The 23,663-nt window shown below is 46.2% G+C and overlaps 1 protein-coding gene across 1 annotated transcript in view; it reads right to left on the bottom strand.

Moving 5' to 3' along the window:
• The window catches only part of CPXM2 (carboxypeptidase X, M14 family member 2), a 137,425-nt gene that overhangs the window by 4,160 nt on the left and 109,602 nt on the right, over window positions 1-23,663 (bottom strand). Inside the window, exons 8-13 of the mRNA XM_068961609.1 lie at window positions 19,837-19,960; window positions 18,120-18,316; window positions 16,889-17,068; window positions 9,658-9,955; window positions 3,614-3,753; window positions 1,519-1,618 (exon numbers count right to left, since the gene is read on the bottom strand). Of these exons, the coding sequence (XP_068817710.1) occupies window positions 1,519-1,618; window positions 3,614-3,753; window positions 9,658-9,955; window positions 16,889-17,068; window positions 18,120-18,316; window positions 19,837-19,960 (1,039 nt within the window). The remainder of the gene's footprint in view (window positions 1-1,518; window positions 1,619-3,613; window positions 3,754-9,657; window positions 9,956-16,888; window positions 17,069-18,119; window positions 18,317-19,836; window positions 19,961-23,663) is intronic.

The following is a 23,663-nucleotide window of genomic DNA, read 5'->3' on the forward strand; positions in this document are numbered from 1 at the left end:
TGTCTCCATGCATGTGATCAGCTAGTGGGGAAAAGGCCCCTTCTCTCCTTCGGGAGGAGCAGCATGGACAAGGGAAGGGCCCGCCATGGAGAGTCTCAACCCCCGGCTCAGTCCCAGTTCAGCCTCTCGCTGTGTGTCTGGGAAACGCTGTGTCGTGACCGGGGCAACTGGCTGCCTGGGCCCAGGGCAAGCTCCCAGACCCCAGGCACAGGCCAGACCCAATCGGTGTCAAGTCTGACTTCTCCCAGTTCAAGGGCGTTTGCGACTGAAGAAGTCTTTTTTTTTTTTTTTTATGACAATCATGATTTCCTTCCTCTTGCTGATGGTGCATCTGTTCCCTATACCTGGGCAGGACCTGCCCTGGGTTCAGTGATGCCACCCCATCCCCTACCCTCCCAATGGCCCACATCCTACTACCCAGGACCTGTGAATTGATCTTATTTGGAAAAGCGGTTTTTGCAGATGTAATTCAGGCTCTTGAGATGAGATCAGCCTGGATTACACGAGTGGGTCCTAAATCCAACAATCTGTCCTCAGAAGAGACAGAAGAGGAGCCAGGAGGAGGCGGAGGCAGAGACTGGAGTGACGCGGCCAAGGACGCGCAGGATTACCCAAAGCCACCAGGAGCTGGAAGAGCTGCGGGGGACACTCCCGAGGCTCCAGGGAAGCACAGCCCCGCCGACACCAGGACTGCAGACTCCTGGCCTCCGTAACAGAGAGAGAATACATTTCTGTTTCTTTCAGCCTCACCATTTGTCATGACAACCACGGGAAGCCGATGCAGGACCCAGTGCCCTGCTCACTGCCCGCTGACAGCAAAGTGTCTGCCTTGCAGACTCAGCGCCCTCTAGAGTCGCCCCCACCCCCTACAAAAACCTCTGTGTGACAGTTTGATCATGCCTTTGGGCCCGCCATCTCCAGCAGAACTCTTGCTGACAATCTAACTTAGGCATCCAAGCAATTCTCTGCCACACACTTTTGTCACTGCCTCGGGGCGCCAATGTCAGCCATCAAAAGTCAAGGTCTCTGTTTCGCATTTCCCCCTGAACACACCAAGTGCCATCCCAGGTGATAGGAATCCTCGGGCACAAGGGAAAGCCTGGGCGTGTTTTCACCTCACTTTCTGATCAGCAGAGAAGAAGGCAGCCAGTGGGCAGGTGCCTGGTGTCTTCAGGCTGCCCTCCCGCCAGCTCGGGAACCCTGGAACCAGCAGGGACATGGCACGCAGCTGCTCACACACCTCAACCCAAGCCCCACCCGCCTCCTGAACCTTTAGTGGGTCCTCCAGCCTCTCGGAGCATCTGGCTTCCACCTGAATAAGGGACAGAGAGAAGGCAGAAAGCATAGGCTGAACACCTGGCTTCCAGGGTCTCCCATGGAAAGTTGGAGGAAAGAGAAGATAAGACAGAGCAGAGGAGGAAGTTTCTGGACCTCACCTTGTGGTTCTAACTCAAGTCAAATGCTTCAAGAATATGAGTATTTCCTCCTGAGAAACAGTTCACAGACATTCGCAGTTACCTGTTCGGATGTCATGGTTAACGCCTTCCACGGAGATTACAGCATTTGGAATTCCTTTTCCGTGCATATCCCTCACCAGGCCTTTGATGCCCCGATGGACCTACTCGGTGAACATGAAGGGAAACAGAGGGGCTCAGAGACCATCCAGAACAGTGAACGGACCTATAAACCTACTGCCAGCCCAGGGCTACCCAGAACTCCCCCTCAGAGCCACATCTGGCTTGAAAGCTCCCCAACTCTGTGTGGATTTGGTGTGTAAACTTCTGTATTCCTTTCAGGTCCATCTACTAGAAAGTCTCCCACTGGAGTTAAAAATGTTCCAGAGGTTGAGAAAATATTAGGATCTGAGATCGTTCATAAAAAACACATCCCATAAAAATGGAATTTAATTTTTACAGGGACATTTATTTGGACTTTCCTGGACTCTACAGACTTAAGAAATAGACTCTAAGAATCAAACAGGAGAGGAAAGACTCAAAGAGGCTCCTGTAAAGTACAGTTCAGTCCCCAGGGCCCTCCCGTTGATGAGCTGAGTCATGTGACACGCACTGGTTGGGTATCCCCATCTGAAGATTCAAAGTGACATGCCATCACTTCCAATGACACTTTTTACACATGCTGTCATGCCTGGGCATTTTATTCATAGGAGGGTCTTTGGCTAAACTGGGATCATCATGTTAGAATGACTAGGGTCTTCTTTCTCTGTGTATATAAAATGAAAAAGAGCCTTCCCCCACAGAATTCCAGAGTGGGGATGGAAAGTGAGCGCATGGCGTCCTAAGAAGGGAGAACAGGTTCACAGCCTTCTCCACCAGGAAAGTGCACTATGGGCTGCACCGACCCTCCAGGACCCTCACGGACCAGATGTGGATGCTATCGCTATAACCTGGTGCCAACCTCTGCCACCATGGGGAGGTGCAGGTATCAGGAAGCTGGCGGCCCAAGCCCTTGGCTAAGATGCTTCTTCTGACTCATCTACAGACACCCATGGAAGAAGGGCAACCTCCCAATACAGCCTCAGAATCTTACTTCTAATGAATGGGAGTCGTGGTAGAATCATCTGAAGTTCAACATTCATTTTTATCTCTCTGGTTTCTGTGAGTCTATTACTTAGTGGGGAATGGATGTTACTTGGAGAAGGAAATGGCAACCCACTCCAGTACTCTTGCCTGGAGAATCCCATGGAGGGAGACGCCTGGTAGGCTACAGTCCATGGGTTCGCAAAGAGTTGGACACGACTGAGCGACTTTACTTTACTGGCTAGTTTTAGTACCAAATGAAAGCCAGTTTGCCCAACACTATGAGACAGATGTGTCATTGAGAACAGAAGAAAAGAAAGGTGTGGGAAGGTCCTAGCATACATGGCAAGGCTTCCTCACTGGCCACAAGCAGATGCTCACCAGCTCCAAGCAGAAACTAGCTGGCACGATTTAGAACTGTTCCCAGGCGGCACCCGGCTACCTGCAGCAGTTAGTCCTCAGTCTCTGAGCTGATGTTATGGGTTGAACTGTGTCCCCCACAAATGTTGAAGTCCCCACCCCACCAGTACCTTAGAAGGTGACTGCTTTTGGAGATAGCATCTTTAAAGAATTGATGATGCCAGAAGAGTGGGCTTTATCATCTGACTGATGTCTTTAAAAGAGGAAGAAACCGGGACACACAGGGACACCAGGAGTGTGCAGACACAGAGTAAAGAGCATGTGAGGACAGCGAGAGGGTGGCCAACTGCAAGCCAAGAAGAGAGGCTTCGGAATGAAACCAGCCTGCTGACACACTCGTTTTGGACTTCCAGCCTTCTCCTGTTTCCCAGCCTGTGTGTTTCGTTATGTTAGACCTAGCAGATGAATACAGGAAGCCTGGGCATGCTGGCTGGACACAAATCACCCCTCCCAACGGAGCAGCGATCTGGACTCTCACTCACCAAGAACCAGCAGGAGCAACTGACACTGACACAGAGCTCAGAGACAACCGCTTCTTCCGACACTGTAGTCACCAGCCTGGGATGATGGTACTAATGTTGATCTCAGGCTTTTGGCCATCTCGAGGGCTTCGCCCCCTAGCGAGCCCCCATCCCTGCCAAGTGCCCACGTCATACCTGCTCCATGAACACGATCAAGGACTCCCGATTGTTCTCCCACTCCTCGGGCAGCTCGCTCTCGTGGGGATATTTATCGCAGCCCACGTAGATGGACAGCTCGAAGCAGTTTGTGTGAAGGTAGCTGAAATCGTTGAGACCTGCCAAGCCAACCAAGTAACATTTTAGCTTCACGGTGCTCAGAGAGGCACGAGAGACAGCAAGAATGTTCAAGCACACGACTCCGAGGACTTCATTTGAACAAGGAGGCATCAAGTATCTTCTCTACACCAAATATTAATTAGAGCAACTGCTGGGGAACAGAAAGGGGGCGGGGCAGGTGTTGAGAGAGAGACAAGATGCAGCTGGAACAGTTTATGGGGAAGACAGGCATATGCAGAACATCTCTGAGGAAAGGGGGACTGAAAGAAGTGTCTTCTAGATAAAATCATTTTCATTTTATTGAACTCAGTTTAATACTATTTTTAGGATAGCGGTATCACTTCTTTTTCTCGTTTAACTTTGTTGTGATCATTTTATTTCTTCATTTTTGGCTGTGCTGAATCTTTGGTGCTGTGCAGCTTTTCTCTAGTTGCAGCGAGCAGGGGCTCCTCTCCAGGTGTGACGTGCGGGCTTCTCTCGTTGCCGAGCGCAGGCTCTATGGCTGTGCCCCACGGGCTTAGCCGCTCCTCGGCAAGTGGGATATTCCTGGATCAGGGATCAGACTCGTGTCTCCTACACTTGCAGCTGGATTCTTTACCACTGAACCATCAGAAAAGCCCCACTTTTTTAATTTTGTTAAATTCTTGTTGTCTCTTTTTCTTTTGTTTCTGTGGCTTTTTGTTTTGCTATTTTTTAAGGTCTCATGAATAATGTACGTTTTTAGTGTTTAAATTTAGCTCAGTCATTATGCTGCTCTCGCCGACAGCTCTGTAACTGTGGAATGAAACCTGTAGTTGTCGATTCTAACTCATAAACACAGCTATCCATCTCACCATTTATTGAGTTCCTACATAAGCCAGAACCTGTCTTCAGTGCTCTGCAGCCAAGCTCACTTACTCTTCATCACAAACCAGCCGAGAGGTAGGTAGCTGTAGCCGAATTTCTCAAGAGAATTGAGGCAGAGAATGGTCAGGACTGCATTAAGGAATGTATCCAGAATCACGCATCTGGACAGAGTTGGGGTTTGAACCCAGGTGTGTGTAATGCCTGCCTAGAACTTGCTTATCACTGCTCAGGGGCTGTAGGACAAACGCCCTCACCACCCGGCTGGAAAGCAGACAGCCTCATGCATCCTGACATGCCTACAGCAGGACTTGGTCCCAGTGCTCATTTCTTAGGGCTGCTTTTTATCAAGGATCACACCAACTGGGTGGTCTAAAGCAACAGAAACTTATCCTCTCATAGTTCTAGAGGCTAGGAGCCCAGAATCAAGGTGTTGGCAAGGCCACACTCCCTCCAAAGGCTCTTCCTTGTTTCTTTCAGTTCCAAACAGCCCTTGGTGTTCCTCAGCTTGTGGCCACACCACTCCCAGCTCTGGCTCTCTCTTCATGGGGCCTTCTCAGTGTCTGTGTCTTCTCCTTGTCTACCCCCTACAAAGACATCTGTCGCTGATTTTAGGGTCCATCTGGGTGACCCACGATGACCTCATCTTGAGATCCTTAATGACACCTACAAAGACCCATTTTTCAAATAAGGTCACACACACAAGTTCCAGAGATTAGGAAGTGGACATATCTTTTGGGGGCCCCATTCCATGAAAGTACCCATCATTTGCAAAATGAACAAATGAGTGTCAGATGGCATGAAGTTCAGGGCGTCTACCCAACATTTTCAGTTTGGGGCAGTAGACTGATTAGCAAGAACACAGTACTACGGTGTCCCAAGTGACAGCCAGGCAGATTTTCCCCCTGCAAAAGGTGCCTCCCCCAAGCCTTCCCTGGGTTCTGAGAGTTAAGGCCACAGAGAGCAGGAGTCGGTGGGGCTGGTTCCTCTGTTGACTGGGGGTAAAAGGTCCTCCTGTGCTTCCACCAGCCTTGCCTGTCCCATCTTCTCTCCCTCCTCCGAATGCTCAGTGGAGCATCCTTTAGCACAAAAGTCTATTTAAAAATCATGGCTTTGGGTGTTAAGAGCAACTCTGTATCAACCTGCTGCCTAATGAGTCAAGTCACAAACAAAGTGGTGCAAAACATACGGCCTCTCTCTCTACCAGATTCCAGCTCTGAACCATTCACGTGTCAGCAGCCATGGACCTTTGATCACATTTGTGATAAAACATGGAAAGTGACAGCAGGGGGATAAGCAAGCTGGAACAATGTCAAGTTCATGGACAATCCTTGCAGGGCCTGGTCTGGCTGAAAGAGGTTGGTCAAAATGCCAGGCCAGCTCATTCAGTGGAACCTGAGGTGTGGAATCCCAGACAGTGCAGGGAGGCCTGTGGACCGTGCCCACAGAGCAGCATGACAGGCAGGCCCTCCTGGATCGCAGGACTGCTCCAAGCACATACACACACACACACACACACACACACACACACACACACACACTTCTCATTATCCCAACCTTCAGACCTTGTTAGTTCTAAAATAAATAAATGTGCTATTTAAATCTCTGAGGTGGGCCTGCCATTTTGCAGTAAGTGCGTGCATGCATGCATGCATGTTAAGTCACTTTCAGTTCAGTTCAGTTCAGTTCATTTCAGTCGCTCAGTCGTGTCCGACTCTGTGACCCCATGAATTGCAGCATGCCAGGCCTCCCTGTCCATTACCAACTCCCAGAGTTAACTCAGACTCACGTCCATTGAGTCAGTGATGCCATCCAGCCATCTCATCCTCTGTCGTCCCCTTCTCCTCCTGCCCTCAATCCCTCCCAGCATCAGAGTCTTTTCCAATGAGTCAACTCTTCATATGAGGTGGCCAAAGTACTGGAGTTTCAGCTTTAGCATCATTCCCTCCAAAGAAATCCCAGGACTGATCTCCTTCAGAATGGACTGGTTGGATCTCCTTGCAATCCAAGGGACTCTCAAGAGCCTTCTCCAACACCACAGTTCAAAAGCATCAATTCTTCGGTGCTCAGCCTTCTTCACAGTCCAACTTTCACATCCATACATGACCACAGGAAAAACCATAGCCTTGACTAGACGGACCTTTGTTGGCAAAGTAATGTCTCTGCTTTTGAATATGCTATCTAGGTTTGTCATAACTTTCCTTCCAAGGAGTAAGTGTCTTTTAATTTCATGGCTGTAATCACCATCTGCAGTGATTTTGGAGCCCCAAAAAACAAAGTCTGACAGTTTCCACTGTTTCCCATCTATTTCCCATGAAGTGATGGGACCAGATGCCATGATCTTTGTTTTCTGAATGTTGAGCTTTAAGCCAGCTTTTTCACTCTCCACTTTCACTTTCATCAAGAGGATTTTTAGTTCCTCTTCACCCTAAGTCACTTTACTTGTGTCCAATTCTTTGCGACACTATGAACCATAGCCTGCCTGCAGGCCTCCTCTGTCCATGGGGATTCTCCAGGCAAGAATACTGGAGTGGGCTGCCATACCCTCCTCCAGGGGATCTTCTCAACCCAGGGATCGAACCAACGTCTCTGATGTCTCCTCCAATGGCAGGCAGGTTCTTTACCACTTGTACCACCTGGGACGCCCCTTTGCAATAAGTGTGTATCTTCAACAGCACCAGAGGTACTCGAAGAATGGGCAAAATGATGAGAAACCAGAAGAACGGTGGAAAGGCCTGAGCCAAGCTGTGGTGAACACCGAATTCCAGTCCTTTAGTGAATGCGGTGCAGCGGAGAATCCTGGGTAATAAATAGCTTTGAAAGTGAAACGTGCAGGCAGAAGGTGTGGGGCGACCCAGATAGCGCTTCCCATGCCTCGGGTCCTGGCTGGGGATGGCGAGACCTCCTCTGTGTTCTCCCTGGGCTTCAATACGGGAACACAGAGCAGCACATTCCTTAGAGTGCCATGTGCCCAGAGCTGTCACAACATCTGCCTTCCTCGTCGGGGAGAGGACGCCGGACGGCAGCTGACACAAAGAAGGGCTCAGATCTCTTTGGAGCTGAAACACACACATGACAAACGATGTGCCTTTTGAGCGGGACTGGACCCTGCTCCCAGCGGCCCACTCCCACTAGCTAAGACCTGTCGGTCACTGCTAATGAGCCAGCAAGACCCGAACACAAAAAAGAAGGCGGGGGGGGGGGGGGGGGGGGAGGGTGGGGAAGAAAGGAAATTAGAAATCGCATCTCATTAGTCTACAAAGAAATGAATCTGCAGGCTTCATCACACCGCCTGCAGGAAGAATGATTAAAAAGGCTCGAGCCACCACATGGCTCTGCCACAAAAGTCCCCAGCATAATGGAAAACATAATGGATAGAAACAAATCAAATGCTGCCAGTGTGATTAGATAGCAACTGACTTCTCAGAACGGTGCTATTGGCCTGCTACTGACAAATTCCGCAGTGTCCGAACCTGATTTAGTCACAGTGGCCACAGAAACTAAGCAGAGGCTTCTCATAAAGATTATCGTAGATTTTTAGAACTGAACAAGCAAGTGTACTTCTCGCTATTAGGATATTTTTCTTGATAGACAGGGCTAGGGGTATTGATAATCGATAGTTAGGGTTTTTTTTTGTTTTTTCTTTACTTTGAACAGAGCAAAGCCATGATGGAGAAAAAAATAAAACAACTCTGCTTGGTTTGTAACCAAGAAAAAAATGGCAAGCTTTCTGCATGTTTTGTTTTTTTTTTTTAATGGCCAAGGGAACAAATATGCCTCCTTTTTAAACAAAATTTTCCCCCAGAGTGGAAACATACCTGAAAAGTTTGTGAAGGCTGAATCTCTAGCAAAGGAAAAATAATATTAAAGTGAATCAGTAGAGTAAAACAGAGAACAAGGATGTGCTCATAAAAGAGGCTTCATGGAGAGCACTTTCCTAGAAGAGTGGGGAGAGGAGGAGTAGGAATTTATCACAGTGCTGCTGGCAAGCAAGACGCAGAACACACACCCACCATCTCTGTCATCCTCACAACAGCCCCAGGGGGACCATCAGCATCGTCCTTATCATCGCCATTAGCATCAAGCCCATTTTACAAATGGAAAATACGAGGGTCCAGAGAGGTAAAGTCCAGAGTCACACAGCATTTACGTGATGAACTAGGTCCATCTGACACGGAGTAGTTTGACCAACTTTCACAAAGTCAAGAAAATAAGCAATGAACATTACGTTTGGGATCTTGCCATCCCAATGCAGAGACCCCTTAGGGAATGTGATGTCTTCAACCCTCCTCACTCGAGAACTCTAGGCCAGGAGCAGCCCTGACCTAGGAAACAAAGGGCTGACTCTGAAACTTGGACCATGGGGTCCTCTGCTGCTGTGAAAGAATCCCTGAAGTCTCTGCTGGGCTTCCTGTCTTCAGTGGATGCTGGGGACAGGACATCACATTCCCCGCATCACAACAATGGGGCTTTGACCAGATGCCCTGGTGGGACGGCGGGGCCTCCAGTGAACGAGCAATTTGAAAAAGTCTTGAGCATGGGCTCACTGCTCCCCCCCTCCGCCCCCCTTCCAAGGGCTGGCAGCACGGGGCATCTCCCACGGCGGGGATGACTCCAGGTACAGCGCCCTGGCTGCCAAGCACCAGAGTGCTCTCTGACCCTTCGCTGGGTTTGCTTTTCTGGCCAAAAATTCCCCTAAGACTACGCTTACCAACTCTGACCCTGTAACATCCAAACAGCTCGGCGGCTAAGAGTAGACCACAGGGTCAGACAGGTCCCAGTTCTGCTCCTTGGGAGCCTGGACAGATCCCTTTCCCATCTCAAGCCCTGGTTACCTCTGTTATAACAAGGGAAGTGAGCCACATCCACTTGAAGACTATTGTGAAGGTGAAGAAGAGTCCAGGCAGAGTGCTTGCACCCTATACATGGTTAATTACAGCAGTTATTCTGCTGAGAACAAGGATAGATGGAGAGCTGGACCGCAAGGTCCCCCCCAACCTCCATCCCACAGTCCGCTGTCATTGGGCCCCACGATGACAGTAGGGCCATCGGAGACTTACTTCCAGCCACAGTGTGCCAGGAAGCCCCATTGACGGTCCCATCCTCCTTCTGGAAGTCTTCCGTGTGGCACACCCTCCTCCTGGCGTCCGTCATGAGGCGGTGAGTGGAGGCATAGGAGTAGGCCAGCCAGCGGAAGACGTGGTCGTCGGGCGTGGGGGTATGCTCCTGGGTCTTCCACAGGGACCTCACCATGTCGTAGGGGTAGGCCACCACCAGCTCGCCCCCCTGCAGGTTGCCACCCAGCACGAAGGGGATTTTTTCCATCCAGGCTATGACTGCCCTGGTCTCCACTGCCACCTGTGAACATTCCCAATTTTAGCACATTTGAGAAATAAAAGCAGAAGGAAACTTGCCTGCTTTCCTGTGCTTTCCAAAGAGGGACATAGTTGAAAAAGCAGTCATTTTATGGCATCATTGGAGCAAAATTTAGAATCTCAAAATTTGCCTAGGGAAAACTGGCCACTGTGGAAGTAACGGATAAAAAGAGAAATCCAGAGAAATTTCTTATTGGAGGAATATTCCAGTTAGTATGCAAAGAGGGAATGACAGAATTAAAGGATCAACATTTGGCAACTTCACTGACTTCATGGGTCAGTCAATGAATTAATGTTCATCAATGACTCGATGGACATGAGTTTGAGTAAGCTCCGGGAGTTGGTGATGGACAGGGAAGCCTGGTGTGCTGCAGTCCATGGGGTCACAAAGAGTTGGATACAACCGAGTGACTGAACTGAATGGTAACAAACAGCACAGAGAGAGAGAAGCAAACAAAATTATTTCCTGATGAAAGAACACACACCTAAAACTCCATCCACCCTGTATGTGAGGAAGCCTCTAGTGCAGGGGTCAGCAGACTTTTTCTATTAAGGGCCAGATAGGAAATAGTTTAGGTTTTGAGGGCACTGAAGTCCTTGTTGCAACTACTCAAGTCTGCCAGTCGTGAATATTCAACTCTACCCCTGGAGCAGTGTGGTACCTTGGACAATTCCCAGATGATGAACACGGCTGTGTTCCAGTAAAAGATATACAGGAACAGGCCTGGGCGGGACGAGACCCACGTTACCAACCCCTCCCTAGTCTACGCGGCCGAGTGGTCTGAATCTCACTGCTAATTTATAAGAAACACAGAGAAATATGTTACATTACATCACGAGAATACAGTTAGCACCCAGACAGTAGAAAATGCTAGACGACAATCTAGGTGTTTATATTATAGCTGTTACAAGATAAGCAACAGCAGAATTGCAAGAAAAAAGGGAGAGAGTGATAGAGGAGAAAAGTACAGTTTAAAGACAGGTTGAAAGGCTTATAAACTAATCAAAATGAATGGGTTTTAATTAGATCCCAGTTAGACTGTAAGAGAGAGAGATGGAAAATGATTATAGGAGAAATGCAAACACTGATTGGATATTCTATAATATTAAGAATAAGCTTATTTTGACATGATAATAGCAATTTATGGCTCTAAAAGAGAGTCAGATCTTTTAAGGATACTTAATGAAATATTTACAGATGAAATGACATGACGTCTGGAATTTTCTTCAATAGTCTTAGGGAGGAGGAGAAAGTTACTGAGTATGTAGATGGAATGTGAATTTATAAGCGTTGACGTTGAGATGGGTACATGGATGGGATTCTCTACAGCTCCCTCTCTAGTTTTGTATGCTGAACTTTTTATGATTAAAAAGTTAAGAGAAAAAAAGGACAGAAAGAGGGTTAATGGCAGGGAGGGAAGGAAGGAAGGAAAGAAGAAAGCCAGGAAACAGAAGCTAAAACTGGAAAGCTTGATATGATCAAATACTGATCAATGAATCAAATATTTGTCATAAGTTACTGATATCTCTGAAGATAATTCCAGTAGAAAAAAAAAAACCCTAATAATGGAAAAGAAATAGACATCGGAAATGGTCTAACTTTGCTGTATAGCAAATTGATTAAGGAATGAAAATAACCTGAAGGATTCATTAAGCTTTGCTTTTGTTCCTAAACACATCAGGGCCTTGGGTTGGATGAAGCAGAGCATTCAGCTCACAATGCAGGATCATTATGGATCCATGCTTCATCCTCTTCTTTCATATTTTGATACAATAAACACCTGTGAACCTACCATCCATCCCAATGGTCAGCTTTTATTGACTGTTTCTGCACACATCTGATTCCTTCTGTCCCATCCTCCTGCTTCTCACTCAGAGGTAACCACTACACCCTAAACAATATGATTCTGAATCTCTTTTGTTTAACTCCATACATGTATGCATAAGGGTTTGATCCCTAGGTCAGGGAAGATTCCCTGGAGGAGAAATGGCAACCCGTTCCAGTATTCTTACCTGGAAAATCTATGGACAGAGGAGCCTGGTGGGCTACTGTCCATGGGGTTGCAAAGAGCTGGACATGACTGAGCGACTGAACACGCATGCACACATGCCTAAGTGTGTATCACTTGGCTTTATTTTCTTTTGATCTAAAAAAAGGGTGGGTAACACACTATTGTCTTCTGTAAATTTTTCCTCTTATGTTTGTAAGACAAATCTGTGTTTCATAAAGCTATATTGTTCAGTCTTTTTCACTTCAAGATGAAGATTTCATCATTCATCTGTTCTTGTTATGATGGGCATGTAGAAAATTTTCCATTTTTGCTATAGTGAACAGCATTGCTTTTAACTTGCACTGTCTTCTGGTGGGCTGTGCTAAGATGTGCTTAATCGCTCAGTCAAGTCTGACTCTTTGTGACCCATGGACTGCTCTGTCCACGGGGATTCTCCAGGTAAGAATATTGGAGTGGGTTGCCATGCCCTCCTCCAAGGGATCTTCCCAACGCAAGGATCGAATCCATCTCTCCTATACCTGTGGTGAAATTTATCTTGCCTAAATCGCTAGAAGTATAGCTGCAGTCACAGATATATACATATTTCACTTTACACAATAATCAAGTTATTTTCAAAGTTACTGTGCTAATTTCAGCTCTCACAATGAGTAAGAGATCCACTGTCCCATATCCTCCCCAACGCTTGGCTACTGTTAATTTTCCCAATCAGTGGATGTCAGATGTTCTCTAACCTGCACTCCCTTAGCACTAGTAATACCGAACATCCTTCCTTGTTTTCTGACCATATGTTTCCTCCTCCATGAATTGCCTCTGTGTATCTTTTACCCATTTTTCTCTTGTTTCTATTTTTCTCATTTGTTTTTCTTTATTCTTTTAAAAATTTGAGTTCTTTTCCAATTAAATAATTTTCAAATAACACTTCAGTTTTTAACCTGCCCTTATGATAGTTTTGAAAGTCTTCTGATGAATGGGCTTTCTTATTTTGATGTAGTTGAATTTACCAATCTTTTCTAATAAATTCCATTTAAAACTGTTCTCCTCACCCTGAGGAATCATTGTAAATGCTGTTAAATTTTATCAAATGCTTCTTTCTGCAGACAAATTATTGGTTTTTTTCTATCATGTCATTGATTTCTGTTCTTTTTAATCAAAATCTTTCTACATTTTTGGGGGCTTCTTCTGTTGTCCTTTTGCTTACTTCTTTAATTAGTTGATGTTCAATCTTTCTTCTTTTGACATGTAATCATTCAAAGGTATCAATTTCTGAAAGCATTTTTTGCTGTACTCCACCAATTTTGAAGCTCCAATACTTTGGCCACCTGATGCAAACAGCTGACTCAGTGGAAAAGACCCTGATGCTGGGAAAGATTGAAGGCTAAAGGACAAGAGAGCAGCAGAGGATGAGATGGTTGGATGGCGTCACCAACTCAATGGATACGAGTCTGAGCAAACTCCAGGAGATGGTGAAGGACAGGGAAGACTGGCCTGCTGCTGTCCACGGGGTTGCAGAGAGTCGCACGTGACTGAGAGAATGAACAACCACCACCAATTTTTATATTTAGTGTTCTCATTATCATTAATTTCTACTTATTTTTAGTTGCCAATGTGAAGTTTTTCTTTGACCCATTGCTTAGAAGTTTCTTTTTTTTCAATTTTCTAAATACTTAAGCGTTCTTTTCACACTGTCTGCTAGTTTTATTGTATGGTGGTGAAAGAATCATGGTCTGCCTGTCTCTCATTTTCTGAACTTTGCTGAGGTTTCCTTTATAGCCCAGAGTGCCATCAATTTTTGAAAATGCACCAGGGATTATTCAGAACAATAAATATTCCTACTTCTTGTAGAATTCTTAGTTTCCTATGTCAAGGCTGCTAATTGCTATTCAAATCTCTATCTTTGCTGATTTGTTATCTATCTCAGGGGGTTTTCTTGGTGGCTCAGACAGTAAGGAATCCACCTGCAGGAGACCTGGGTTTGTTCCCTGGCTTGGGAAGATTCTCTAGTAGAAGGGAATGGCTACCCACTCTGGTATTTTTGCCTAGAGAATCCAATGGACAGTGGAGTCTGATGGGCTAGAGTCCATGGGGTCACAAAAGAATTGAACATGGCTGAAGGGACAACACTTTGAGCATCACTTTATCTATCTCACCTGTCCATAATTGAGAAAGGTATTGGTGATGGCAGGGTTGTGTAATTCTCCCTGTGTTTCTGAAGAACAAGCTCAAAAACTAAATTCTGATCTTAACACAAAGACTGAAATTCATGGACTTCCCATCACTGTGCTAAAATAATTCTCTCTTAGCACCTCAAGGCTAAGAAAGCTGGCAACCATGTTCCAATTTTGGTCCAAGGGTTCCCAAATTATAACATCCCTTGAATCTTCAGCTTTGCCAGATGTCACTAGTATGTTAGCTTGAAAAACAAGAATTCTAGGACGGAATTAGGACGTAAGAAAGGATTCAGACGACCGAGAGGGTCCAAGTCCTTTATCCCCCATAAGCCGTCCATGGGCATCCTAAGGACCATGCGGTACTGCTGTCTGTCCCCATCATTTGCTTCTTGAGAGACCAGATGACACCATCCTGTGCAACACTAAATGAGGCAATCAGGCTGGCCCTCCTCCAGGAAGTGGTACCCACGTGTGACATGAGCTGAATCTCTGAGAAAGAACTGGAGAGCTGACCTCTATCTATCCATCCTTTCTCCCTTGATTCCTCAAGAAGAGAAGCTAATTAATAATTCTTTTTGAGACTGCAAATATGCTTGCCTAAAACACAGCATTCACCAGCCTTTCCTTTGGTGCACTGATATCATGTTTTGACTAAATTCTGGCCAATAAGATTTAAACAAAAGTATTACGTAGGAATTCTAGGAATGCCTCTTAATGCCATTGACTGATCTGAGAGGAGGAATTTTTTTTAACCTTTTCTCTCCTCTTCCTCCAAAGGCATGACAAATTGCCATCTTGGATTATGATGACCCTGAGAATGAAAGTCCACCTGCTAACATGTGGAAGCAGAAAGACGACTTCTGGTTTCCTGATGATCACAGGGCTCCTATTTGTCTGGCCCTAAACCATCTCCTCCAGGGTTCTTTGTGTGAAAAGAGAAAAAAAAAAAAAAGTCTTCCTCGTTGTTACTGTTGTTCAGTCGCTGTGTCACGTCTAACTCTTCGTGACTCCAAGGACTGTAAGATGCCCACCTTCCCTGTCCTTCACTATCTCCCAGAGTTTGTTCAAATTCATGTCCATTGAGTCAGTGATGCCATCCAACTATCTCATCCTTTGTTGACCCTTCTCTTCCTGCCCTCAATCTTCACCAGCATCAGGGTCTTTCCCAACATGTTGGCTCTCTGCATCAGGTGGCCAAAGTATTGGAGATTCAGCTTCAGCATTACTCCTTCCAATAAATATTTAGGGTCAGTTTCCTATAAGATTGACTGGTTTGATCTCCTTGCTGTCCAAGGGACTCTCAAGAGTCTTCTCCAGTGCCGCAGTTTGAAAGCATCAATTCTTCGGCACTCAGCTTGATTTATGGTCCAGTTCTCACATGTGTACACGACTACTGGAAAAGCCACAGGTTTGACTATATGGACCTCTGTCAGCAAATTGATGTCTCTGCTTTTTAATATGCTGTCTAGGTTTGTCATAGCTTTTCTTCCAAGGAGCAAGAGTCTTTTAATTTCATGGCTGCAGTCACAATCAGCAATGATTTTGGAGTCTAAGAAAATAAAGTCTGTCACTGTTTCCACTTTTTCCCCACCTAATCACCATGAAGTGATGCCATGATCTTCAGTTCAGTTCACTTCAGTCACTCAGTCATGTCCGACTCTTTGCAACCATAGACTGCAGCACACCAGGCCTCCTTGTCCATCACCAGCTCCCGGAGTTTACTCAAACTCATGTCCATTGAGTCGGTGATGCCATCCAACCATCTCATCCTCTGTCGTCCCCTTCTCCTCCCACCTTCAATCCTTCCCAGCATCAGGGTCTTTTCCAATGAGTCAGTTCTTTGCATCAGGTGGCCAAAATATTGGGGTTTCAGCTTCATCATCAGTCCTTCCAATGAATATTCAGGACTGATTTCCTTTAGGATGGACTGGCTGTGATCTTAGTGCTTTGAATTTGAGTTTTAAGCCAGCTTTTTCACTTTCCTCTTTCACCTTCATCAAGAGGCTGTTTAGTTCCTCTTCATTTTCTGTCATTAGAGTGGTATAGTCTGTGTATCTGAGGTTGTTGATATTTCTACCTCTTTAAGCCACTTTTACTGTTGGCATAGCCAAACCTAACACTCACGTATACAGCAATCAATGCAGACCTTTTTAAAGAGCATATAGGGCCAAAGACTAAGGGTATAAGAGAATTTACTGTGAGCAGAGGAGACAGTAAGAGGCATGGGAAGTTTTGTGAAGATTATTTATTTTACAAGACACTTTTTGCTAAGACCTAACTAGATCTAAGAAATGTGGGGGATATATTTCCCATCCAATTGCATTTTTCTTTCCAAAGAAGCACCATGAGTAGTAAATCCATAGGGACTCATGAAATAAAAATAAGATCTCTCAAGCAATCAGTGAGGTCTAAGGACAATGTCACTGAAATTTCACAGCACTGTCAAATGTAAGGGTAATAATGACATTAATGAATATGCACAATTCAGGTGAAGGGGTTTTTTTTTTGGAAGTACTGCAAAGAAATCTAATTAAATGATTTCTCTTCTGGGAAGAATCTCCTCACATTTCAATTTAATAGGTAGTTATTATCTAGCACATTTCCCTAGTTTTGGAGAAGACCTGAAAGGAAAAAAGTGATTTTGTCTTGTTCTTAAATGTTACATCCTCGGCCAGTAGCAGTGGGTGTTTACTTTGGCCTCCTCTGCTTTGCAGATTATGGGGTATTTTTACTCACCGTGGCATTTTCAGACAGAAACCACTCGGGGATGGCGATATAGTGATTGGGAACTTTCCTTGGGACGTTCTGTCGGTCCTCTGCCTCCCAGAGCAGCGTGTTTAAGTCAGGAAAGTTGTTGTTGATGTCAATCCCGTCATGGGTCCAACGGCCCAGGGACCAGCCTCCCAGCTCGGAACCCTGGGAGACAATTCAGAACGTGAGGGACCCACAGACCTCTGGACCCTCCTGTCTCCCACACACAAGGCCGCTCCATGTCGGTCTCCATCTGGGGTGTGCCTCGATGCCTCCAAACGCCCTCTGACACAAAGATGACATCCAAGGGAGACCATTTGGCTAACAGTCTGTTACTGTTTGGTGGGTGATGGATAACGTAGTCATTATTACTACTCTTCCCACTCTGAAGAGGGAATGTGCAGAGTCATCCTGCCACAGAGCCGTCCTCAGAAAGGGAGGCCTCTCCTGCCCCCCCTGCCTTCACCTCTTCTACACTGGTTGAATGAAACTCCAAGCAGTAATAAGTTTAAGACTCAAAAATCAAGAGCCGCCATATTATGTCCACCTGCAGTTCTGGCTCACGACTCAGCAACACAAATCTCTAACCAACTATTTGCACCAATAAACGCAAGCAAAAACCTGTAAATCTGCATTTGATGGGCACCATTGGTTGAAGTATAGTTTGCCATTTTATTCCCAGATACTGTGATATATAATTATGAATACACAATACATTATACTAATTGTAATCTCTACATAATTCTATACATATATATACTCCATATATAACTATAACCTATAAATTCTATATTATTACCGGAACATAAAACATAAACCATGTATCAAGATAATAAAAACAGCTGTCCTCAGAAAACTGATGAGAGGATTTATAGGTAATTATCAAGGTTAAAATATGTGTTGATTAAGTATTCAATCAATGTTACGTGTTATTATTATTCTATTAGCCCCATTGTATATGTAACAATATTATCTTTCTCATCCTTTTCTTCAGTCTGTTAGTGTGTCCACTTCCCAGGGTCCCCATAATCCTCAATTATGCATCTTTATAATTATGCAACTCATCTTTCATAAACCTCTGGGTTCCCCCATCTCAGCAGAAAGACACTGAAAAAGAAAGCTAGTGATGTGGAATTTAGGTCAACTCAGTGTATCGTGCGTGTGTGTGCAGGGGGCGGGGGCGGCTGCTGTGCTGGGGAGGGAGGTTGTCCATTACCCCCTCGTAGGCCTTCTCGTAGCCGTCGGGGTTCAGGGAGGGGAGTATGTGGATCCGGGTCTCCTCCACTAGGCGGACGATGCGCAAGTTCCCCGCCAAGTACTCCTGGCACAGAAACTGCATCAGCAAAAGCATCAGCTCCCGGCCCAGCACCTCGTTGCCATGGGCCCCGGCAATGTAGTGGAACTCGGGCTCACCTTTACTCAAAGATGGGAAAAAACAGACAATCATATCGGATGCTTACAGCAAAACAATCCTCAGCACATTGTATTAGGAAAGAAATCTCTGAATAACAGAAACATATAATTTAATCTCTTCTTGCACATCAACTGAAGCTATATCAGTACAATTTTTATTAGCTCCCAGATAGGTATATGAGAAAATGTGTAAAAACAACCTTAGATGGTAACAGCCACAAAGCAAGACTGTTTATTCTTATTTGGCAAGGATAGATAAAATAACACAGGGTTTATGGTTTAAGAGTTACAAATTAAACACAAATCATAGCAATTATTTGGGGAGGTAATTCTTTTTCTTAAAAGGACTTTGTATTTAGTTTTATAAAGATATGGAGATGAATAAAGGCAAGCAGAAAATAGTATCATGGGAAGTCAGCAATGACTCAGTTTTGTAAAGGGAGCTGTCTTTGCCCTTGTTCTTTTCAAAGCTCAGCTCTTCCCTGTTGGATTTATCAGTGCTGGGCATGAGCTGATAGCACTTCTGCCTCCCTCGCTGGCCAAGCTACTGCTTTTGAGGAAATGTGACTTTACCCACAGATAAAGCCCTCACCCTTTAAAAGACATTCCTGAGAGAAACTCCCAGAATACTGATGAACATTCAAGTCAAGAGAATCAGACAAATCTCTACATTTAAATTCCAGTGGATCTAAAGGGCTCACAATTTTAGCAAAAAGAAAAATCTTTCACCCATCCCCACCCCAACCCTGCATCCCCTAACCTATAGGAGAACACAAGTTTGGGAGTGATTAAATAAGAAGTGGCTAAAAACAGGAAATGCTTGAAAATAGGATGGAAATTTAAAAGAAGATGAAGGGAACCACCTCTAACTCCAACCCATAATGACCAGGGAGTCCAGAATTTTCTCCAGAAAAAGGAGTCTGTTTTAAGCATCTCAGCCATTTTCCTTTTTGGTTAGTGTGACTGGTCTCAGAGAAGAACAGAATTAAGTGTGGTCCATTTGGAGAAAAGTAGGGTACTTCCAGCTTAAATAATTTGACAGCCTACCTCATACAATGTGGGGTGAAAAAGTGTTAGTTGCTCAGTTGTGTCTGACTCTGTGAGACCCCGTGGACTGTAACCTACCAGGCTCCTCGATTCTCTAGGCAAGAATACTGGAGTGGGTTGTCACTCCCTTCTCCAGAGAATCTTCCCGACCCAGGGATCTAACCCAGGTCTCCTGCATTGCAGGTAGATTCTTTATAGCCTAAGCCATGAGGTAAGCCCCAAAGTGAAAGTTAGTCACTCAGTCGTGTCTGACTCTTTGCGACCCCATGGACTGTAGCGTCCCAGGCTCCTCTGTCCATGGAACTCTCCAGGCAAGAGTATACTACACAGAACCAAAGTTGGCAGAAGCTGTCTGCGAGAGTGTGTACACGGCCAGCTCCTGCCCTGCTTCGTGAATGTTCTCAGAGTGACCTCCACTCTTTAAAAAAGCACCGGACACGGAGGGCCAGGGCACCGCACACGGGCAGCCTCACCGACTTCGTGCTCCCCGGGGTGGTCGGAAATCTCCACGGCGTACAGCTTCAGGCCCTGGTGGCTCTTGCCAATGTTGTAAATCCTTGTGATGTTGGGGCACATTTCATTCACAACCTTCATCAACTGCAAAATAAGATGGATTTACAGCTCTGAGCCATGATGGCCGTGCACCGTAGGGGGCACAGCTCTCAAGGAGACAGCCCCCTCCCACGGCCCCCTGCACACTCCCAGCCTCCCATACACCCGAGTTCTCGCCCTGCCTGGAAGGCTCCCCTTCTCCTCCCCCTGCCCTATCTCCCAGTACCTCTGGCTTGTGTTTATCACCTCCCTGGGTGGTGGTATCACCTCCCTTGGTGGCTTTATTACCTAAAGACAGCCTTTTCTCTCTATGGTGGCGGTGGTGGTTTAGTCCCTAAGTCGTGTCCGACTCTTTCCAACCCCATGGACTGTAACCTGCCAGGCTCCTCTGTCCACGGGTTTCCCAGGCAAGAGTACTGGAGCAGGCAACCATAGACTTGCCTCAAGTGGTGAAGTGAAGTCGCTCAGTCATGTCCAGCTCTTCGAGACCCCATGAACTGTAGCCCACCAGTCTCCTCCATTCATGGGATGTTCTAGGCAAGACTACTGGAGTGGGTTGCCATTTCCTTCTCCAGGGGATCTTCCCGACCCAGGGATTGAACCTGGGTCTCCTGCACTGCGGGCAGATGCTTTACTGTCTGAGCCACCAGGGAATCCCTTGCCTACATAAGTATTTATTACTGAGCATCATGCTGTCTTATACTTTAATGAGCATTTATGACGTCAGGCTGCTCTGCCCTCCTGGAGCCCACTGCGCGGCAGCAGATAGAGTTGGATGGAGTCGGTGCCAAGTAAGGGGCATGAAGTAATGGGAGCCATGCCGTGAGAGGGTGGGGGACACAGGCTTCCAAGGAAAAGTCAAATACATACATGCCATTTCCTGAATTTTGCTTTGATAGTTGAGCTCATCAGACAAGCTTCCAGAGGAGGTGATGAGGGTCTGCTAATGACAGGGGCAAAGGACAGAGACACACCCACCAGAGGCTGCGGTGCCTCCATCTCTGAGCGGGTACCTGTGGGTGAGCTGGTAAGTCGCCTAGACTCTCTCTGTGTGAAACCCCTGTGCCATCCCCAAGGGAAAGAAGCTCTGATTCAACGGACATTCCTGCCAGGCACCAGACCAGCCACACTTCCCCATGGTGGTGTCAGGAGGATACACGAGTTTTACAGACCAATAGGGAAGCTCGGGTACCATGCAAGCTGTGAGTGAGGGCATCCCAGCCTGGGTGTGTGCCCACCAGGGAGAGCTCCATCCTTGTTCAAGCTGAGCAGGAGCTGGGCTAACAATGATAGAGCAAGGGCTCACAGAGGGGCAGCATGGGCCTGGACGTGCTTGATGCACCTTTCAAATCATTCCTATCAGCCAAACAATCTATAAAGTGTCCTGGTAAATTGTACATAGACAAGTCTGCTGCAAACGTTATAGTAGGTTGAAAGCTATGAGAACTGGAAAAATAGTATCAGGTAGAACTTCTACTGGAGTGCATGACATCACACCAGTTTGCCTTTTCTGCATTCTGCGATTTCTTTGCAATTCTTGCAATTTCTTTGCATTTCTTGCCTTTCTTGCATTCTGCACTGATGTGTGGAGGGCAATCATGGGTCACTGTGGGGCGGGGGGCGGAGGCATCACTAAAGGAACGGAGGATTCATTGCCGCTGGAGCTTGGCTCTCATGACACAACTACGAGGTGTCACAACTGCAGCCCTGGTCAGGCATTCAAGGTCTAGTTTTCCCACCACTCCCGCGAGGGGGAAACATACTCTGATTTATGATAACTCACTTTGTGTTTTAATATCTAGGTGAGAGAAAGAGAAAGACGACTGTAAAGGACTCTTGTCCAACCATGGCAGAGATGGAAACCCACCATCCATGGAGAAACCACACGTAAGCAAGGTTGATCTAGCTTCACATGTCTCACTATGAGGAATACACAGCGCGGGGCTGAACTGGAGCCATAGAGGAGAGGCACCAAGTTTTACTAAGAGACTCAATATTGATGTCATTAGTCACAGCAAGTTCTGTTTCTCTACTGAGTCTTATCATGACAAACACCAGTGAAGTAGATAATTGAAGTAGGTAATCAAAGGGGCTTGAACCCATTCTACAGATATGGAGACTGAGGCTCAGAGAGACCATTGAGGGGTTTGCCCGAGGTCACCCATCTAGAACCAGGTGGAGCCAGGGCTTTGGACTTGGGGGTCCGTATCTGTCCACGTTGTCATTGTCCGGTCGCTCGGTCATGTCCAACTCTTTGTGACCCCTTGCACTGCAGCATGCCAGGCTTCCCTGTTCTCCACCATCTTCTGGAGTTTGCTCAAACTTATGTCCATTGAAGTTGGTGATGCCATCCAACCATCTTGTACTCTGTCATCCCCTTCTCCTCCTGCCTTCAATCTTTCCCAGCGTCATCTTTTCCAGTGAGTTGGCTCTTCACATCAGGCCAATATACCGGAGCTTCAGCTTCAGCATCAGTCAGTCCTTCAAATGAGTATTCAGGGTTGATTTCCTTTAGGATTGACTGGCTGGATCTCCTTGCAGTCCAAGGGACTCTCAAGAGTCTTCTCCAGCACCACAGTTCAAAAGCATCAATTCTTCGGTGCTCAGCCTTCTTCACGGTCCAACTCTCACATCCATACATGACTACCAGAAAAACCATAGCTTTGACCACATGGATTTTTGTTGGCAAAGTAATGTCTCTTCTTTTTAATACATTGTCTAGGTTTGCCATTGCTTTTCTTCCAAGAAGCAAGCATATTTTAATGTCATGGCTGCGGTCACCATCCACAGTGATTCTGGAGCCCAAATAAATAAAGTCTGTCACTGTTTCCATTGTTTCCTCATCTATTTGCCATAGAGTGATGGGACCAGAAGCCATGATCTTTTTGAATGTTGAGTTTAAGCCAGCTTTTTCATTCTCCTCTTTCACCTTCATCAAGAGGCTCTTCAGTTCCTCTTCACTTTCTGCCATAAGGGTGGTGTCATCTTCATATCTGAGGTTATTACTATTTCTCCTGGCAATCTTGATTCCAGTTTGTGCTTCATCCAGTCCAGCATTTCACATGATGTACTCTGCATATAAGTTAAATAAGCAGGGAGACAATATACTCCTTTCCTGATTTGGAACCAGTCTGTTGTTCCACGTCTGGTTCTAACTGTTGCTTCTTGACCTGCATACAGGTTTATCAGGACACAGGTCAGATGGTCTGGTGTTCCCATCTCTTTAAGAATGTTCCACAGTTTATTGTGATCCACACAGTCAAAGTTTTTAGCATAGTCAATGAAGCAGAAGCAGATGTTTTTCTGGAATTCTCTCGCTTTTTCTATGATCTATCAGATGTTGGCACTTTGATCTCTGGTTCTTGTCTTTTCTAAATCCAGCTTGAACATCTGGAAGTTCTTGGTTCATGTACTGCTGAGGCCTAGCTTGGAAGATGTTGAGCATTACTTTGCCAGCACTCTGTCCATGAAGGAGAAGTGAAGCAATCAAAATCAACTCCGCCATCCCTTTTGTCTGGTTTACATGGGACCGTTCTGGAGGATGGCCTCGGCACAAGCACTATCCGATTGGGTCTCGCTTACTTGTCTCTGCTGACCACACAGTCATTCTCCGCTACCAGTGTGGACCTCCCCAAATCCCGGTCAGCTGGTGGTCCCTTGTCTTGCGTTCAGATCAATGACCAGTTCTGCAGACACAGAGCCACTCGGCTCATCCTTAACTAGGTGATCAGCACAGAGCCTGGCTGCC

The sequence above is a fragment of the Capricornis sumatraensis genome, chromosome 23 (assembly GCF_032405125.1).
Source record: "Capricornis sumatraensis isolate serow.1 chromosome 23, serow.2, whole genome shotgun sequence".
NCBI classification, from domain to species: Eukaryota; Metazoa; Chordata; class Mammalia; order Artiodactyla; family Bovidae; genus Capricornis; species Capricornis sumatraensis.